This window comes from Phytophthora ramorum (assembly GCF_020800215.1).
Source record: "Phytophthora ramorum isolate Pr-102 chromosome Unknown Phyram_PR-102_s0007, whole genome shotgun sequence".
Lineage (NCBI taxonomy): Eukaryota > Oomycota > Peronosporomycetes > Peronosporales > Peronosporaceae > Phytophthora > Phytophthora ramorum.
Window position 1 is genome coordinate 642,663 of NW_027150653.1, and position 19,396 is coordinate 662,058.

The following is a 19,396-nucleotide window of genomic DNA, read 5'->3' on the forward strand; positions in this document are numbered from 1 at the left end:
TTATACTGAGCGGTGTCAGCATCACCCATTGCAGCACTGACATGCAGATGCTGTCCACGTATTTTGTATACAAGCTCGGCAAAGCACCGAAAACATTGCCCATACTTATTTGCCGTGCGTCTGCTGACAATAAATAGTGCTGCAACCTGGTATGATCGAGCCTGATCTATAAAACCACAGGTAATGACCGGATACTCAAGGTCGCTCAGCTTGGATGTGGCGTCCGCGTTGGAAAAGTTTATATCGAGTAGCAAACAGAAGAACATTGTCGATCAAGGAGAGCGAGGTGACCCCAATAACGAATGGATCGTCGTCTTCACCTTTTCTCACGTACGCGTGTCCACTTTCACCGACCTTGTTGCAGAATAGAAAGCTGAACTAGCAGCAATCGCAGGACGATCGACTCGCTCATGAACAATCCCTCCCCCCATCCCCCTCACGGCCTCTACAGTGTTTCTCCCTCCGTGTTCACCTCGGATATACTTGAGCTGGTTGTGAATTAAGATAAGAGAGGCCACAGTGATGCACCTTCCAGATAACTCCGCCCTTGCCGTACTTCGAGCAAATTTTGCTGATGCAGCGTAGACGACGCTCACTTTTTGCGTGAGAACCGACGCACGCACTGCACGAATCAAATTGGACCTTGTGGTAGATCGAAGAGCAATACATTGACGACTCTCTACAAGCCTCGAACGCTTCCTCGGATTCCATAGTGGACACCCCCCTCCATTCTCCCATGCTGGTTTCAAATTGAACAATGCTGTATTATCCAGAGGCGTACTTGCCGCGAGAGTGTCACTTGTATGTTCAACACTAAAAGCGTGTGTGTATGTATGCATGTATGTATGCATGTAGTCTCCTCCAAGTCTGTGAGTGGGTTTGCTACGAATCGAACGGAGCAGCTCTGTTGGGAATGGCTAGAATTGTGCATTTGAGGGCTATACGATAGAGACTACAGAAACTCATGGATGAGATCCGCAGGCATCCCGCTATTTGCCGGACCAAGGTCAAGACTGCATTTGCCTGCGCAATTGCCAGCCTGTCCGCATTGTTCGTCACCTCTTCTTCGTCCACGCGCATGCCCCGTGTCCGTGGCCATGGGGTCCGTAACCCGCGCTGAGGCGATACGCATCTAGTTAGCATGTGAGCAGCACGCCAAGAAGTACAACAAGAGGCTGAAGATATGCTTCTCCGACTACGAGCGGGTCGCTTCGAACTCGCAGCCGCGTCGATCCGTGTCCACTTTGTGCAATGCGTACAGAAGCGAACTGCCGCCGGAGAAGTCCCACAGCGATCCCTCCGCCATTGCTGCCAGAGTGTGGGCTATTTGGCGGTGCACGCCACTTGGCGACACTAGCGCCACCTTGGCTGGCGTGTGCCGACGTATGAACAAGGATGGCAAGCTAGTCGTCCGATACCAGACGTTCGTCGCCAAGTGGCCCAAGGTCAAGGAGAATTTGGACGCTGTCCCTCGCATCCGCTTCGGCGATCCCGACAGCGAGGATATGGCGGAGGTTCTGCGTAACCTCGAGGATGCGAAGCGGGACGCGATTGTACGCATCGGCACGTACGCTCTGAAGCACCCAGCGCTGGCCAAGACATTGAAACAACTCAAAATCAATCGACCGGATGTAACGATTCGAGTGCTTTTCGACTGGAGCAGTTGTCGGAGTTGTGCCGATGCGCTCGAAGCCTCGATCGAGCTGTTTGAGGCCGGCGTCGACCTGAGACATAGGCGTACCATGACGGTCCACATGAATGCCGTATGCGTGGGCTCCAGCTATTGCTTTAGTGGTAGTACCAGTTTCGGCGACGCGGGGTTCTCAGTTGGGCAAATCGAGTTAAGCTCCCACGTATACGGCCCAGAATGCATCACCGCGTGCGAGATGTACGACAGCAATTTCTTTGGCTACACGGTGGCTGAAACCGGGGGCGCACACCAGGTCGTGGAGCCCACCACGCTTGGTGGCATCCTGTCAATGAAGGAAGAGCTCGAGAGGAAAAAAGCGGGTAGTGGATACCCGGAATCATTTCTCTAGCGAGCGGTGTTAGTGGTTATCAGTGATGTTCGCGGCAGTACTTAAAGTTGTTGGTCTCTATTCGTCTATTAGTCATTTGCTAATTACTTTCCGGCAAGTAGAGTGGACGCGGCATCGCCGACGTATCTGTCGTGGTCCTTTGTGTGTTGGATAAGCGCTCGCCACGCGGGACTCTGCTGCAACAGTGTCGAGTTGCCCACGATCCACAAGCTGCTCTTGGCGCGCGTGATGGCGACGTTCATGCGCCGCTCGTCGGCCCAGAAGGCGTCCAGCACGTCGCGCTCCTCGTCGTGGCTCCTTCGCTGCTTCTTTCGGCGACCGCCGTGGCTCGTTCGCACGCACGAGTAGATGATGATCTCCTTTTCGCGGCCCTGAAAGCCGTCCACGGTGTTCACCTCGATGCCCAGAGGGCGATCGCACTCCGACTCGAGACGCCCCAGCGCACCGCGCACCTCGTAGATCTGCTGTTTGTACGGCGCGATCACGCCGATCCGCTTCTTCCACTCAATGTGCGGGAACTTGTTCAGGAGACGACGGACGAGCTGCACCACGACTTCGACCTCGCTCAAGTTGCGCAGCGACGTGGACCCGCTCACCTGACTCTGAGCCCCCTGCACATCCAAGAACAGCAACGGCTTGAGCGCTTGATCACGGTGATAGTCCTGCGCAGTCCACTCGCGCATGTTGGCATCCTGTATCAACCGCCCTCCGTAGAAGTATGACGACGGGAACTCGGCAATCTCCGGGTGCATGCGGTACTGCTTCGTCAGCAGCAACACGGGCGAGCCATTCTCGACCAGGCGCTGCTGCAAACTGCGGTCGTAGCCCATCGATACAAGCTTCTTGGAGATCACCGTAGCTGGCAGCTGTCTGTGGTCACCCACGAGCACAACGCGATGCGGACGGAACTTGAACGGGATGAGCGTGCTAGCCTCCACAGCTTGGGCGGCTTCGTCGATAATCAACGCGTCGAAGTCCTGCGCAAACTCGCACATTGCCACAGAACCCGCGCCACTAAGGGTGCAGAAGACGATCTGTGCGTTCTTGATGATCGCCTGGCGTGCCTGCTTTACCGTCGGGAATGTGCTACGATGCTTCGCCACCAAACTCTCGAGTAGGACTTCTTCCACCTCGCGGGCGTACTTGCGCATTTTCTTGCGGTTTTTCTTGCTTTCGCTCGCTTCTCGGGCTGCAGCCAAGCCTGATTGCTGCTGACTGGTCTCCGGACGACCCACGCGCACAATACGCGGGCGATAAGGCTCACCCTTCCCTCCATCAAACAAGCCTTCGCTAAGCACTCGTACGACCAGCTCATCAACGGCAGCATTGCTTGGCGCAGCCACCAAAACGCGAATTGAGGTCTCAGCCACAGTCTTGGAAACCGCCGAGGTTCGGGCACTCTGGAGCGATGCTCCCACGCGAATGCGAGCCGTACCCTTTGCCTTCTGGAGCGTGGATAGCCCAGCACCATCCAGCAATGCAGATAAAATCCCTAGGATAGTCTTCGTTTTGCCTGTTCCAGGCTGCACATTTACAAACGATAAATCGCAGTTAGATCATCATGAAGCAGAGATGAAACAAAAGAGCGCAACGCACCGGTCCTTGGATAATGACTCTGCTGTCTTCACTCAGGCAGCCGAGAATCGCCTGCATCTGCGAGTCATTGTAGTGCTTCTGCAGGTACTTCAGCAAGCGTGGCGAAAGTATCGAAGATGATGACGAGGTTTTCTTCGACGCCTGCTCTGTTTTGCTGGAAGGTGCTTGCTTTCCGTGTAGTAGCATTTGCTTGAGATCATTTGGCAAGAACGAGATCGCCTTTATTGCCTGGAACTCGCGCGCACTGGTGGTTGTGTTGTGCACTTGCTGCAGAGACCATTTCCAATTGGGCGCCCGCTGATTCGATAAGCATAGCTCCGTCAACACACCAAAGTTTTCGACTGCGTCTTCTCGGTCTCGCTTTTGAGCACGAGTAAGCACACAAATTTGGTCACTGTCGCCTCCGCCGCTGTTACCACCTTTGCTTCCAGCATTGCTCTTTCCTCCTACTGCGACAACAGAGTCGCACAGTACCACGCCAAACACACACATCTCGTAGTTTTTCCAGCGTGGAGAGCGCACTAGCACCAAGTCGCCACTCATGAAGTCCGACGAGCTTTTCCTGCCAAGTGCCGATGCATCGAAAGTGAGAATGTAATCGTTGTTGCTGGACGTGCTTCCGGTAAAGCCACTTTCGGAGAAGATGGCCCCAAAACTCAGGCCCAGCGATGATGTCGACGCCTGCACACCGCAAGGCGACACCGATGTGAGTGACAGGTGCCGGGTTGGGCCTGAACGTCCACCACCTCTTCTGTCGGTAGAGTCGTTAACGGACGCAACCAATTCTTCCATGATCGCTTCGAGCTGCACATCACAATAGTCTTCAATAGACGAGTGCTGAGCAGGCAGCTTTCCCCCGGCATATCGCGGAAGGTGCTCTCGTTTCTGCTCCGATCCACGAACGTTTCTTGGTGTCATATCCAACAGAAAATCGTAGAATTCATCAAGTGCTGGCCAAAGCAAGGAACTCTTGACACTCGGTGTCTTTTTAGTAAGACCTGGGGTCTTCCGTTTCTTTGACGTAGTTTTCACTGGTAGCGAAGGAGACGATGAGGCAGCAACGCTTGCCCCGCGTTTAGTGCTGTTGACTACAGTCGCTGTTCTAGACGATGATGGCTTAGGCAGGTTCTTACGGCCAGATTCACCCCCTGCTGCTCTTAGTGCGGCCTCTAGCTCATTCGCACTTGGAGAACCACGTGCACCTTCTTCTTCGCTTTCCGATTCGGACTCGGACGATGATGAGGAAGATGCGATAATCTCTCGCCGACCTCTACGTTTTACTGTCATCACTTCGTCATCGTCATCTTCATCTTCCTCCTCGTCTGAATTGCTCGGAGCTGTTGTTCGCTCGATAATGTCGCTGCTTAACGGTGTACCAGGCATTTGGTGATCATCAGATTCGATGATAATCAAAGCATCACGGGTTTTGGAATCCGCGGGGGTCGGTGGTGTTTGTGCAGGGCCACCCATGCCATTGGAGAGAACAGCCTCGCTACCCTCCATGTTTCCGTCGCCGACAACCTCGAAAGCGTCTCCCTGTTGAATCCTGTCGTCGTTCTGGACAACCTCCTCCTTCCCATTGCTCTCCCTCATCTCATCATCATCTTCTCCCTCCTCAACTTCTGACATACTAACATCCGACGCGTTACCCTCATCACTTCCGGTCGTGGCGTGCGCAGAGTGTTCGGATACATACTCCGTTGGTTGAGCTCTTACAGGTGACGCACTTTCACCCTGCTGATCTGGAGCATGATCGATTGCAAGCAGCTGTGGGGAGTGATCATTATTGTCACCAGGTTCAGAGTGGCTAGGCAATGAAGACGTCGACGCGTCCTCCTTCGATACATTCGCAGTCGATAGCCCAGAAGAATCCTTTTTAGAGATCTCATTCTCGACAGGAGGCGCGTTTTGTTCATCAAACTTGCGTTGGCCATGAGACAATGGTTCTTCAGAATTGCCACCAGATGCACCACTTTGGATGCTTTCACGTAGGTGCTCTGTATGCCCATCGCGGTTTTCAACTAAATGTCCATCTGTAGCAAACGCTTGAGGTTGAGCACCCTCCGATACAGACGCCATATTGTGGTCGCTGTCGCACCTGCGTAGGTCCAGGTATCTAGCGGTGGAACTGGTGGTTGCAGTATCCGATGAAGTCGCCCTTGTAGACGAGACTCGAGCATGCTTGCCATTAGGAGCAGTACGATGCTCGTGAGAAGGTTGGTTAGCTGCATACGTCGGTGAAGTTACAGCAGCTTGAAGGAGTTCGTTGGACCGCTTGAGGAGTTCATTCTCTTTTCTCAAGCGTCCCATCTCTTCCAGCATTTCGGGTGCGATCACCACCGCTGGTGCCTCCAGCTTTACCTCTGCCATATTTTCTGGCAGTTGGGACTTAGCTGTCTCAAGAACCTGTGTCGGCACCGGTGGCTTTACAAGCGACGAATTTACTGGAACCGGGGAGGCAACCGGCACTTGGACACTCGGCGATGCAAACGTGTTAGAGGCAGCAGCAACCACAACGTCAGTAGAAATTGGCGGTTCCTGCGGGGTTGCTAGCTTCCGCTCGACCTGTTCGAGCGCCATTGCGAAGATGAGATCTTCCTCCATGTCATCAGCAATGAACTCGTTCTTGACCGTGCTGGCTGGTGGGTGAGCAGGCGAAATTGGAGCTGCACCGACTGGAGCTTGGCAAGGTGGGATTGTGCTTGGTGGTGTGTCTAGGAGATCTGGCACCACCGGTGCCTCACTCACTGGCTTGTCAAAAGTCTGCTGCGCCGCACTTGTAACCACAGCACGCGGTGCAGTAACTGCAGTGGCCGGAACAACTGAGCTAGACGTAGGCCCATCACCAGCAGAACCAGTTGAAGCAGTAGTAGGCTTGATATCTCGATGCAGCGCCTGAATGCGCGCCTCCACTCTCTCTTTCTGCTCTTGTTCCAACTGCATCTTCACCTCCGCTAGCGTCATCTTCGTCTGCCGCGTCGCTCTCTTCACTGCCGCCTTCTTCACCGCAGCTGCAGTCTTATTTGGCGCAGTCTTCTTCGGCGTCGCCTTCTTGGCTGGAGGCTTCGTGCTGGTTCTACTCCTGGTCGCCTTCACGTCCTGCGTCAGGTCCTCCACCTCGGCCGTGGCGCTTGTCTCGCCAATCGACGCGCCGCTGGCCAGCCGCTTCTTGAACTCGCGCATGCCCACCTCGACGCTGACAAACTCGCTCTTGTCGCTCTTGCGTGGCTTCTTGCGCAACGTGGCAGTGCCCGGTGCCTTGCGCTTCTTGTCCATGGCCACACAAGTAATATTGAGGTAATTTCGGCCTTACTTATGGCTCAATCGCAATTTCACTCAAAAGAGGAATTTCACTAAAAAAAAAAAAACACACGCTAAAACGCTGGTCTATATTTTTATTCATTTTTTTTATAGTTGCCACGTCTTAGATTCGGCGTTAGGAGGAAGGCCAGTGCTGCCGTGAGTTTTGACGACGCTCATGTTTGCTTTCACGTGCGGCGACGCCTTGATTCTTCAGCAGAATCGCATCTCCGTATTTCACTATTGACGGTAGGCACTACGTATTCTGTGGCGATCCGGCGCATGGTCAACAAGACCACATCATCGCACTTTTTAAAGGTGCATGGCAGATCAAGTACGGTGTTGACGGTGGTGCACGCCACCGTCATGCTGGCTACCCACTGAAGGTATGACTTGCCTCAGTTGATGACCAGCATGGATGCAAACGACGTGGCAGTCACTGCTGTCGGCGTGCATCATCATCCACCCACTGATCGGCGTGACAAGGCGACTAAGAGGACGTGGTGCCTGGTGAAAGGGCGCTGCTGCCTCGTGACAAGGTTGGAGGATTGCGTAGTCGCTGCTAGGATTGCATGTGGATCGCCTCTTGGAGCAGAGTAGCGAAGAGGCCCTCCGAGCAAAGCTGGCAGCTTTCATTTAGTTAGTTCTTTATATTCAATCACTTCTCATTTAGAAGTCTCAGTCGCAGGTGCGATGCAACAACGAATTCTTTAGTAGGAGCCGTGCCATAGGATGGCCTCTCCTGTGAGAAGTCGGCGCTCGTCCATTGGGGAATAGGCGCAAGACGCAGTGGTCGAAGAGCAGCTGACGCTGTCGCGCAGAACGTTGACGTCGTCGCTGCAACAATCCCTGCAAGAAGACCGGCAGCTGCAAGTAGAACGGAGTCGGCAAGTTGAAGCTATGGCCCAGCAGTCTGCGGCCGTTCAGCAGCTCACGTTTGAGCAGCATCAAAAATTTCATGATCAGCAAGAGGAGATAGTCAAACGCTTCTCTGGCTACATCCAGGAGCAGTCCCAGAACCAGCAGCAACTAAAGGAGGGGTTACGACGCGCTGCGCACTCAGGTGGAGCAGCAGCAGCAGCTCATGGCTGCACACAACGGTATGCTGCGTGAAGCATCGGGGACGGCGGGTCGTCAGGCTCAAGAACTCGAGAATTTACGAGAAGTGGTCCACTCGCCAAGTTCGCCACGCGGGCAAGCTCGTTGGAGCTGGTTCGCTAGGGACCCGCCAGACGACTCACGAGATACAAAGATGGAGGACCCTGAGCCCAAAGAAGGCGTCATGTCACATCTGACACTAGCTCTGGGTCCACTCCCCCACTTTATCGAGGCATCTCCCGGCAGGAGAAGATAGCCTTCATGGACAGCTATCTTGTATATGAACGCCGAGTCCGTGCCTTGAATGATGGTAGTAGCAGTATAGGACAGCTCAGAATGATGCCCCTCAGCTCGTGTATTGAGAACAAGACGCTTCTGCGCATTTGCAATTACGAGCTACAACATCCAGAGCACGAGGTGGCTCAAGACGTGTGGAAGGCTTACTTTCTAAAGGCCAGGCGCAGTGATACCAAGGATTATGCGCGCCTCGCAATCACTATGAAGAGTCTCGCGATGGACACGACTCTAAATCGCGGGTGACCCGACTGGTGGCCGACTTTCATGCAGTACTGGACGCGGAAGACATGAACGACTTCCCGATGGAAGAATCCAAGCTCTCTGTGAAGTACCTCTGTAATGGCCTTCGACCCCCAGCGTTGAAAGCAACAACCTTCACCGAGTTGAAGAAGACCAGCAACAAGCCGTTGAAAACGTCTGTGCAAGCTTTTCTCAATTGACTGACACCCAAGGTGCAGGCTTTCTGTTTATTTGACGCGGCATTGCCCTCTGCGCAACAGAATGCGAGCCAACCTGGCGGTGGCAAGATTAACGCAGGGAATAGCAGATCGATTCCAGGACCAGCCGGGGCTAAATCTCGTGGATGACAGCAGAAGAATTCACCACCATCATTTCGCCCACCAGTTCTGTATGTAGGCAAAACGCTTGAGCAGCAGAAGAAACCTGCCGCAAGATCACCGCCAGATAGAAAATGCTTCAAGTGTGGAGATTCTACACATTTAGGTTTCCAGTGGCCCGATATTACTACGGAGGAGGCCCGAGAAGTCGTCCGTGCGCACCGCAAACACGGTGTAGCTGCTGTAAGTAGCGTCACCAAGCCTGACGTGCTGCCCCGCACGCAAACCGCCGACGATAAACCCGCGATTCCGTGTGAAATCAACGGCGTCGAGACCGGATACATTACACCCGACACTGGCACCGAATATTCCATCGTGGCGGAATCGCTAGTGCAGCGCTTGCGGGCGAGAAAACTGTGGTTGGCGATACGAAACTTGGAAGTGCAAGTTAAGGCGGAAGCATTTGGTGGTGCGGTGGTTGCGATCACGCAGGAGATCAAACTGAATATTTCAGTCGACACCCCTGCGGGAAAACTACTGCTGACCAATGTGGTTTGCTGGATCTCACCCGAAGATTTACCTGCTGAAAAGGGGGATATTATGCTGAGCCGACCGTTAATGCGCAAGCTGGGCTACGATCCTGTCGAAATTCTGACCAACACGCGTATGCTTAGTAGTGTGGTGGGCATGGCAGAAAACGGGGTCGTTGGCCGCGGAGGTTTGCGCCATGTTGTGGCTATAGTCATGACCACCGCTTCACCGCCGCCACCTGCGCCGGAAGAAGCTGTGCTATTTCCGAGTGAAAAACAGTCCTATTTTCCTGATGTTGGTATTGACCAAAATGCTGAAGCAGCTCAACGCGAAGTTTGGGGCTTATTGTTGGAAAAGATCAAAGATGCAGCAGCCAAAGGAGCGAGCATCCAGTACGTCACGAAATTGGAGAAATTGTTGTGGAGTAAAGTTGACACGTTTCGGACCGCCTGCCGCCTCTCATGTTTCTAAGCGGAACATTTTCTGGTGGTGTAAAACGATGGACGATTGTTGATAAAGAAGCCTTCGCGATTGTTGAGATGTGCCGCCGTGCTGACTACTTACTTCATCGTCCTGGAGGATCCGTGTTGTACACGGATCACCGGAACTTGCGGTTTATATTCAGCCCTCAAGAGTGTTGGCATCGGTGCCGAAATATACGGCCGACAATTAGATCGATGGGGACTGCTGCTCATAGGTAATGACTACGAGATCCACGATATTAGTGGTGAGGCGAACGTGTGGGCGGACCTGCTGTTGAGGGGGCGCGCGCATTCGGCGCCAATCTGTAGGTACCTTTGCCATCGTCGCCCATGCTGGACGAAGGATTTGTATGGCCTAATGTGGCCGAAATTGCGGCGTCCAGGAGACAGCGCTTAAACTTGACAACACAGTGATACGAACAGAAACATTGGTTGCGGGGGCCGATGGGCTCTATCGGAGCCCAGCAAACGCTGTTTGGATTTCTCCAAATGCAGGCCAACTCCAGATGAGACTCTGTACAGCGACCCATTTTGCCGCTGCAGGACATCGCGGGCTCCAAGCAACGCAGGCGGCGTTGTCAAGCCACTTCGTGTGGGAAGGTCTCGCCAAGGATGTGGAGTTCTTCGTCAATCACTGCTTGCATTGTGCTAGCACGCGAGATGCGCCGCCTGCTCCTCGCCCGCTTGGCATGCAGAGAAGCCCAATGAGTCACTTCATTGGGAGTATCTGTACATGAGTGCAGCGACCATCGGAGAGCTGTACATCCTGGTTCTAAAAGATGACACCTCGAAATTCGTGTGGCTGTACCATGTGCTGAGGCGATAGCTGCTGTAACTTATGAGGCACTGTTGGAATGGTTTGCTACTTTCGGTATTTGTCGCTCCTGGGTTAGCGACCAGGGCACTCATTTTAAGAACGATATCATCAAGTCGCTTCAGCATGGACTCGGTGCTCATCACCACTTCACTACTGCCCGATCACCGTGGGCAAGCGGTACGGTCGAGGTCGTTATGCGAGATGCACTTCGTTGCTTTCGCGCCCTGTTGTCTGAATGGCGCATGCCTGCTGCCGACTGGCCTCGCATTGTCAAAGTCATTCAAATGGTTCTAAACCATTCGCCGTCCGCTGCGCTAGGCGGCTTGGCTCCAGTTACAGCTATGACTGGATTGCCTGCCCTGACTCCGCTTGATGCAATCGCGGTGACGGGTCCTATTGAGTTTACAACCCTGGAAGCCATTGCAGCCAGCCAGCAAGTCCACATATTACAGTTACAACAATCCCTGGAGAACATGCACAAAGCCGCCGCAGTACGCAACAACAGCACCCGTGCTCGTGGCCGAAAAGCCAAGGACGCGCACGACGGTACTAAAATGGCTCAATTTGCCATTGGAGAATTTGTACTACATGCGGATGTGGTGTTGTGATTCACAAAAACTTCGTTAGTGCGGCTTCCACGCAACAACACAACAATTCGCCGAGTCAGGTCGGCGTTGTTGGGCTTGCGCAGGGTTCTGTTGGTTCCCTTTGCGGTTCGGCCCAGCCGGGTCCAGTTGAGGCCCTGCTCTCGCTGAGTACCAATCCAAACTCCAGAAGCTCGCCTGAGCGGGGCAGCTTCCGTTCCTCAAACCCTGTGACCTCCACCAAAGGATGGACGTCGGCGCGCGAGCGCTTTTACAGGTCACCGAGCGCAGAGTACGCTCAGCTAGAAGATTGCGGTGTCCTGGGTTGTGCAGACCCACCGACTCGTCGATTCGACGAGGTTTGTCTTCGCTGGTAGCGAGAAGTGCCCACCCCGGGCCGACCTTGATCTCTTGGCGCTACCAGTCGATTCCCCTACAAGCTATGCCTCTCGGGGAACGACGGCAGACATAATCCAGCCCACGCAGGGACTTACCGGAAAGTATACGCTGTTCTTGGACTTAGAAGATTCTGCTCTGTTTTGTTATCTCTGTGTCTTCGGGGAGTCCCTTCGGCTCCCCCCTTTGGTCTCCTATCTTATCCTATACAAATATCTAATGAAATGGAGTCGTTATAGATCTCCTGGCGACTCTTCACTCAGCTTCCTAGTTGATCTTCGCCGGGTCGGATCGTTATAGATCTCGGCCGACCCTTCGCTCCGATTCCTGATTTATCCTCTCCCATGTGGAATAACTCCCAAGTGGAATACGCTCGCTGAGTCGCCGAGTCTTGGATTCGCCGAGTCCGACCGCTTCGCCGAGTTCGCCGCTTAGGTGCGAATTCCGATTAGGTGCGACGTACTTAGTGGAGCCAGAATGGGTGGTATACCCAAAATATGTGTTTCCCTACACCACAACTGCCCCGGGCGTGATACGAGCCAGGCTGGTAAGTGTCTCGACCATCATTCTGCTCTCCAATTCTCCAACCGTCGGAACTTCGTTCGAAATCTCGTTACCACTGTCCACGAGCTCGTCGAACACTCCGTCGCCTTCTTCCGTCGACCAGGTGCGTACTGTTGCTTCTGGCGCCGCTTGTGCTTGTTCGTGACGTGCTAATGCCGCTCTCTTGTGCTTATGGTAGCTTCTCGTTAAATCGCCGCGCTCACCACCGCTCCTGCTGACGTGTACACTCGCTGTGTCTCGTCCGACTTCGTTGCGAGGCGTTTGGCTACGTTCGTCTTCTCCTGGTCTCTGTCGATTCATCGTCGAGTCTCTTCGCCGCAGATTTTACGCTGGTGATCTTTTCGACGACTCGCTAGCATGGTGCATTCGCCGAGCCGTGCTGGACCGCCAGCTACGCCGGCTCCTGTTCCACCCTCAGAGGTCTCGTCGATGCCTGGTAGAGCTAGAGCCTCTGCTCGCTCCCATTCGCCCAGTCCGGCGACTCCTCTTCTTGATTTGGCTCGCCTCGCTGGGTACGACTCGTCGAATCTCGCGGCAGGCGAATTCGCTGGCCTCGCTGAGATTCGGCGTTTGCTCGCCGAGCACGAGGAGTCCCAGAAGCAGCGTGACGCCGCGTTGGCCTCGCTCGTTTCTCTCCTTTTGACCAGCGCTCCTCTTCCTGACGATGCGTCGTTGCGTCAATCCATTTTGGGCGCTAATTCACTCGCCGACATACTGGTGGCTGTGAGACAAGATGTGGCTCCGCTTCCTGATACAGCGAGCGAGGTCGCTGACCTTCGGACTAAGCTCGCCAAGTCCGAGCGAGTCGCCGCTGCCCGCCTCAAGCGGATGGAGTCTGCTATCGCCGAGTCCGCTAACACCCAGCACCGGTTGGATACCGCTACGCGTGAAACAGCGAAGTGGAGAGCAGCGTCGCTGAGGACTACTGAGCTCGTCGAGTCCTTCAACAAGACCATCCTTCAGCTCAAAGCTCAAGCTAAGGTGGACTTGCAGCTTGAATCCGAGCGAACTCAGGCTGCCGAAAGGACCATTCAAGGTCTCAATGCCGAGTTAGCTGCTCGAGAGCAGACCATCGATCAGCTTGGTCGACAGCTGGTCGAAGCGAATGCTGCGCAGACTGTTCTCCGCGGGGTGGCAACGAAATATTTTCGCGACGCGCAAGAGGCCGCCGTCTTGGCGTGTTCGGGTGGTGACTACGCTCTGGCTAACGCTAAGCGCACCATCTCGAGACAGGCTGAGGTGATCTTGAGCCAGAAGGCAGTCATTCGCCACAATGGTCGTTATCCGGTGCACGACCCTCACTTAGCGGTCGCTGCACTTGTTGGAGTTGACGTGCCTGGGCTGGATCCACGGGATCTTCATCTGAACGCTCGGTTGTGCCGAATCCTCGCTGAGCGTTTCCCCGAGTCGATTGAGCTGGCTGGTTCGACGAGTCCCAGCGAAATCACTCTCCGGATTCGCCCAGTCAGCTCATCGAGTCAAGTTTCTGCCAGTTCGCCGAGCGGGGTTCATTCAAACTCAGCGAATGTTGCTCACCCGAGCTCAGCGAGTGCAGCTTCTCAGGCTCTATCTGGTCGTTCCCGCTCAACTCATTCCCGTTGCCAGTCGCGTCGTCAAAGTCGTCGTTCGGTCTCCCAGTTGCGGAACGCACCACTCCGCGATCTGACCTCGTCGGAGCGTCTTCGCCGATATGCGAATCCAGCTTCCCCCACAGCTGCTGGTTCTCGTCGGAGTCGCTCGAAGAGTGTTCCCCGTGGTCTCTACGAGCGTCCGGTTCCTGGAGAAGAGGGTTTCGATCCCGCCACCACTTTGCTTAGTGCTGCGGTGATCGACGAGTATTCTCCTTCTCTCCTGATCCCTGGTCGGAAGCGCCTCCGAGCTCCGGCCTCCAGTCTGCTCGGGTCTGGATCGTCTGGCTATCGCCCTCAGCGACCGTCGCTGAGTCCGTCGCCAAGCCCCGATCCGCCAACGGCTACTGATTCTGATAAACCGTCACCTGACTCGTCCAGTACGGGCGATTCTGACCTGGCCCGTTCGTCGGTCGTGTTGGCAAGCTTGTCTCAGGCTCAGGTTACAGTTCTCGACAGCTCTAGCCCTTCGTCGAGTTCGGCTTCCGTATCTACGCAGCTGTTGGACTCGTCGAGTGAAGCTTTTTCGCCGTCACACTCTCCGAGCTCGTCGAGGGGCATCACAGCTGAATCGTGTTCAGTCTCGGCCCGTTCGACGAGTTCTGTCTCAAGTACTTCTCTCAGCAGCTCGGCGATAATCGTCTACACGCCTCCTTCGGTTGCCCCGGCACTGATGCCTCTCCAACCGGCGGCTTCGCTTCGACGTCGCCCATCTCGAGCGGCTGCGCGTAATGCTACATGCATCACACATGCTGTCCTCGAGGAGCTGGACGCTGCCGATGACGACGTTCTGGGTACAGCCGCAGCACCTTCCGTCTCGTCGAGCGAGATACTGCCTCCTGTTCCGGATGCAAGTATGGTCGCTGAGTCTGATGACGATTATCCGTCGTCAACGAGCACTATGGATCTCTCATCTCAGCAAACTCCACCTCGCGGGAAACTTCAGAGTTACGCCGATGCCCACCGAGTTGTCCCGTCAGTGGTGAAGCGTGGTTGTGCCCCTGTCGCTCCCCCCAAGTCATCTCGGAAGAAACGTGCTGCTCCTGAGGTCCCTCGCCGAGCTACCAAGAAAGCTAAGAGCTCGGCGAGATCTCCAGCACCCGTCTCTAAACCGACAGCTCCGCGAAAGGTGTCGAAGGAGCGGCCTCAGAAGTCGGGACCTCGGTCTCCGGAGAAGATTAACTCTTCTTTGGTCTCTCGTCGGCCGACCAGCCCGCGTCAAGCTCGCTCTGCGAAACCAACTTTGGCCTCGCCGAGTACTTCCGCACTCTCGGCGAGTACGCCAGTCGTCGAATTGCCTCCGACTCTCGCTCTGCCACTCGCGAAATTGCGTGCTCGCGCAGCGCAAGCGATTGCTCGTGAGGCACGCGAGACTCCGGCCATGCGTCAGACTCGTGACGTGGTATTCTTCCACTATGGTTCTGCCCGGTGCTGGGCGAAAATCACGGCTTGTCGGTCTCCCGTGAAGATGGAAGATATCGACGGGAAGCCTCAAGTTATGTCGACTCCGGTATCTCTCGATGGCCTTCGGCAGATGATGAAGGTCTTCGACTCGTCTCACCCCTGCCAGCATGTTCTCGCCAAGTTTCCTGAGACTCCCATGTTCATCTCGGAGAATGCTATTGACTTGGCTCGCCATCGTCTTCACATGAAGAAGAGGTCAGCGAAGTCAACTGACCCAGTGGCTATCTTGTGTGATGCTTGGGCCCGATTTCTTGGAGATTCGCGCGAATTCGACGAGGCTCAAGACAATGATACCCGAACCAAGATTTTTGTGGCGCTCTGGGAGCGGAACCACTGGTTGGTAGATTCGAGCGTGATCATTGGTTTGCATCCCGACTTGAACCCTGGTCGATCGGTCGCCGAGCTCTTAACGCTGTGGCTCGCGTACAGCGCCGAGCGTAAACGTCGTGGGGACTTGTTGAGACTTGTAATGAAGTCTCTCGAGAAGGCTCTTCATGAAGCTGTGGCGACTCGTTCAGCAGCTGGTCCCGCACCGACTCTCGACCCGGAGTTATATTTCGAGCCAACTGTCCCAATGTATGCTCTGGTTAACCAGCCGTGGTTTCCTACCCGGTCAGATTGGCTCGCCGAGCTCGACGAGTTGGATGACCAGGAACCGTGGCGAGTGTGGTGGTTGACCCATCCGGAGAAGCACCCGTACAACACCTGTTTCCGTCCGCGTAATCCCGAATTCCCTATGTTCGCTCCCGAGGGTATTTCGATCGGTGAGATCGAGCTCGATCTCGAGGAGGACGTGGATCCAAATGAACCAGGCCCTCCATCTGTCGATGGGAGTGCGGCTCCTCCCGCTAATCGTGCGGACATTCGCATATTTGAAGGTATTTTCGACGAGTCGTAGGTCGTCGAGTCGCAGACTTCGTCTGGTGTTCTTCATCGACGAGTTGTCTCTTATTGCCAAGGCCCAGGTTCTTTTAGTCGCTGATTTCGATGAGTCTTGGTGGTTCTTTCTTGTTTCTTCGTAATCCATATGTCATCCATTTCGTAATATCAATTTATGCAATGACGCAGTAGCATTTCCATCCCTCCAACCTGCCTGCTGTCTTCACAGGTTGGTAGTCAATCTTCGTATGCAATAGCCTTTAACACTCGTCTGCAACTTGCACCATTTGCAGACGGTTTTCACGTTTCTTCTGGCGAAGGTAATCGAACAGAAGGCCTCCGCACGATAAATTCGACAAGGGTTCCCACGTGGGTTCATCATATCCCACCCATTTTACTTTGAACAGACGCTGAGTTCGGTCGGTACTCGTCGAAAGCGGCATTTCATCATCGAGAATGGCTTCTACTTCATATCGCCCAGTTCGTTCGTCAGGTTCCCAGCTGTCTTCCGGCAACAACTCCTCGTCAAAGTCAAATCGATCGTTTTCGCTGAGACCATCTACTAGCTGAGTCGTGGGACGTTCGCTGAGCTCAGTCACCTTCTTCAGCCGTGATACATGAACCACGGGGTAGAATCGATAACCGCTCTTGTCCGGCAGTTCTAGCTCGTACGCGAATTCTTCTACCTTATGCTTGACCCGGAAAGGTCCGTGCCATCGGTGTGCAAGTTTCTTCTTCAATCCGGGTTTCACCCGTTCCATGAACAACCAGACTTGGTCTCCTTCTTTGAATAGGGACCGCACGGACTCAGCTAATTCTTCGTTCGCGCTTGCAGTTGCTGTGTCATCTCTCGCTGAGTTTGTCTTGGCTAATTGTCCATTGTCTTCGTTACTCGTTGAAGGAACAGCTCCTTGTTCCGCTCGGCTCAACGATTCGTTATGCTCTTTGGCTCGCCGGGCTTTTTCTTTCAGTTGGTATTCTTTGGCAAGAATGAGCGCGATCTCTCGCTGCCGGTTTGCTTCTCTGCGCCATTCTATAGCGTTTGCTGACGTTGTCTGTTTCGCTGGGCCTTTTGAGGCTCGGCGAATGGATGAAGTCATCGATTTTAATGTAGACTGAGCATCCCAGCCGTGTACCAAGTAAAATGGCGTTTCTCGCCGAGTCGAATCTCTTGAGTTGTTGATAGCGTGGACGAGTTTTTCTGCGATGTCATCCCAATCAGCTTGTAACGGGTCCTCTACGTAGACTCGTACTGTCTGGATCATCGTCTTGACGCTACGCTCTTGTTGACCATTTGCTTGAGGTCGATAACTCAGGGTGGCTCGTGACCTAGACTGCATCATCTCAGAAAACGTCTGGAAGACTTCGCTCATGAACCTTGGATCTCTATCATGTCGAATGAGCGAAGGAGCTCCGAACCGACGAAAAATGCATTCTTCAAATGCCTTTGCCACTTCAAGTGCCCCTGTGTCGCTCATTGCCTTGGCGATCACAAATCCAGTAAAGTGATCCTGGAAGAGAAGCAGTGCAGTGTTTCCTCGCTGAGTCTTTGGTAATGGAATAACGAAATCCATGGACACGATCTGGAATGGTCTGTCTGATACTACGTTACCTGGCGAATATCCTCGCAAGTGGGGTTTACTCTTGCTGGTATTGCAGTCTTCACATGCTTGGACATGCTTGACCACATCGGCATACAACCCAATCCAATAGTAGTCTGTCTTCACCCTGTGATACGTTCTCACGATTCCTTGGTGTCCACCCTCGATGGAGTTGTGACAATTCGCTAGGATTTCGTCGATGAGCGTTGTCGGAACTACTAGTCTCAGCTTCATATCTTCTTCGCTGGGTTCTTTTCGCTCTCGTCGGCGACCCAGATAGTACAGTAGGCCATCTTCGCTGAGCACGAATCGGTCAGCAACTTTGCCTGCATTTCCAGCTCTTCGTCGAGTGAGCTCGTCGAATTCACCTCGTAGGTATTGTTTTAGGTCTGACCACTTGCATTCTTCGTCTTGTGCGGCCGATATTCGTTCCCGCCGTTCTGTCTGAACGGCTAACGGGTCAATGTTATGGGCGCTTGGTGGTTCTTGTTGCTCAATTGTAGTGTGACCTTGTTCAATCACTCTTTGATTTCCTGGAGGCTTGTACATTGCTTCAAACTCTTCGTATTTGTCGCTGTCATCGGTGAGCCTTGGCGAGTCGTTTCTTCTTAACGCTACTGGCGTTGTTGGTTCATTCGCTGAGTCATTTTGTTCGTCCTCGGCGAATCTGACTCGGCGAGTCTGATGGGCTTGGCTTCGTGTGGTTGCCGAGACTTTAGGAATCTCTTCTCCTTCGGTTAAGTCTGTGACGGCATACAACTTCTCTTGGATTCTGTTTAGCGTTCGCAGCTCTGCTTTTCGATCTCCACTGAGGACAACGCGTCCTGCCATGGCTTCAAGAGCTTCAGTGGCTAATGCATCTGCGGCCGAGTTATAGCAACGGACTACATGTAGGTAGCGGACTGAATTCAGGCGTTCGACGAGTTCTTTGTGGCGTGCTAATTCCCTTTGCAGGGTCTCCTTCTTGCATGCTATCACCCCCATGGATTGCTGGATTGCGAGCCTGGAGTCGCCCACAACGATCAGGTCAGTCACCCCTCGTTCCAGTGCCGCGAGGACTCCGTGGTTCATCCCGGTGTACTCAGCGATATTAACTGTCGTTGACGGCAGGTGAGCACTCGCAGCGATCACAATGTCCCAATTCGGTAAACGCCACAAGATCCACGAACAACTTCCATAACCGCCGTATTTCTCGGTCTTTGCAGACCCATCGAAAGACAGGACGTGTCCGTCGAAGTCGCGCGGCACGCGCGCGTATAGCAACTCGGGATCCATTCGGATACTCGCCGAGTTCTTAGGTATGGGTGCAATGTGAGCTAGTGACTCGTCGAGTCCAATGAAAGGAGTAATCGAAGCTTGTAAAAGCTGAGCGAATTCGACGTCTCGTTCACGTACACGCTTGATCTTCAAATGGTAGGGTGACAGCAGGACGGCAAAACTCACAGCGCGCCCGTATAATGTTTTTGATGAGAATAACCATTCTAGCGTCGAAAACCTCGTGTAGACATGGATGGTTTTCCCAGCGACTAGCGTGTAGCATATTTTGAGTAACTGTAACAATGC

At 53.9% G+C, this 19,396-nt stretch overlaps 2 protein-coding genes across 2 annotated transcripts; one reads left to right on the top strand and one right to left on the bottom strand.

Annotated features, from left to right (window-relative positions):
- Window positions 1–1,385: 1,385 nt before the first annotated feature.
- KRP23_8225 (uncharacterized protein) lies at window positions 1,386–2,039 on the top strand (the record flags this gene model as incomplete). Its single annotated transcript, XM_067893640.1, has 1 exon — window positions 1,386–2,039. One exon carries the CDS (start codon window positions 1,386–1,388, stop codon window positions 2,037–2,039), a length of 654 nt encoding a protein of 217 aa, XP_067743150.1.
- An 83-nt stretch (window positions 2,040–2,122) lies between these two features.
- On the bottom strand, window positions 2,123–6,911 carry KRP23_8226 (putative helicase MAGATAMA 3; the record flags this gene model as incomplete). Its single annotated transcript, XM_067893641.1, has 2 exons — window positions 2,123–3,562; window positions 3,636–6,911. 2 exons carry the CDS (start codon window positions 6,909–6,911, stop codon window positions 2,123–2,125), a joined length of 4,716 nt encoding a protein of 1,571 aa, XP_067743151.1.
- Window positions 6,912–19,396: the final 12,485 nt, after the last annotated feature.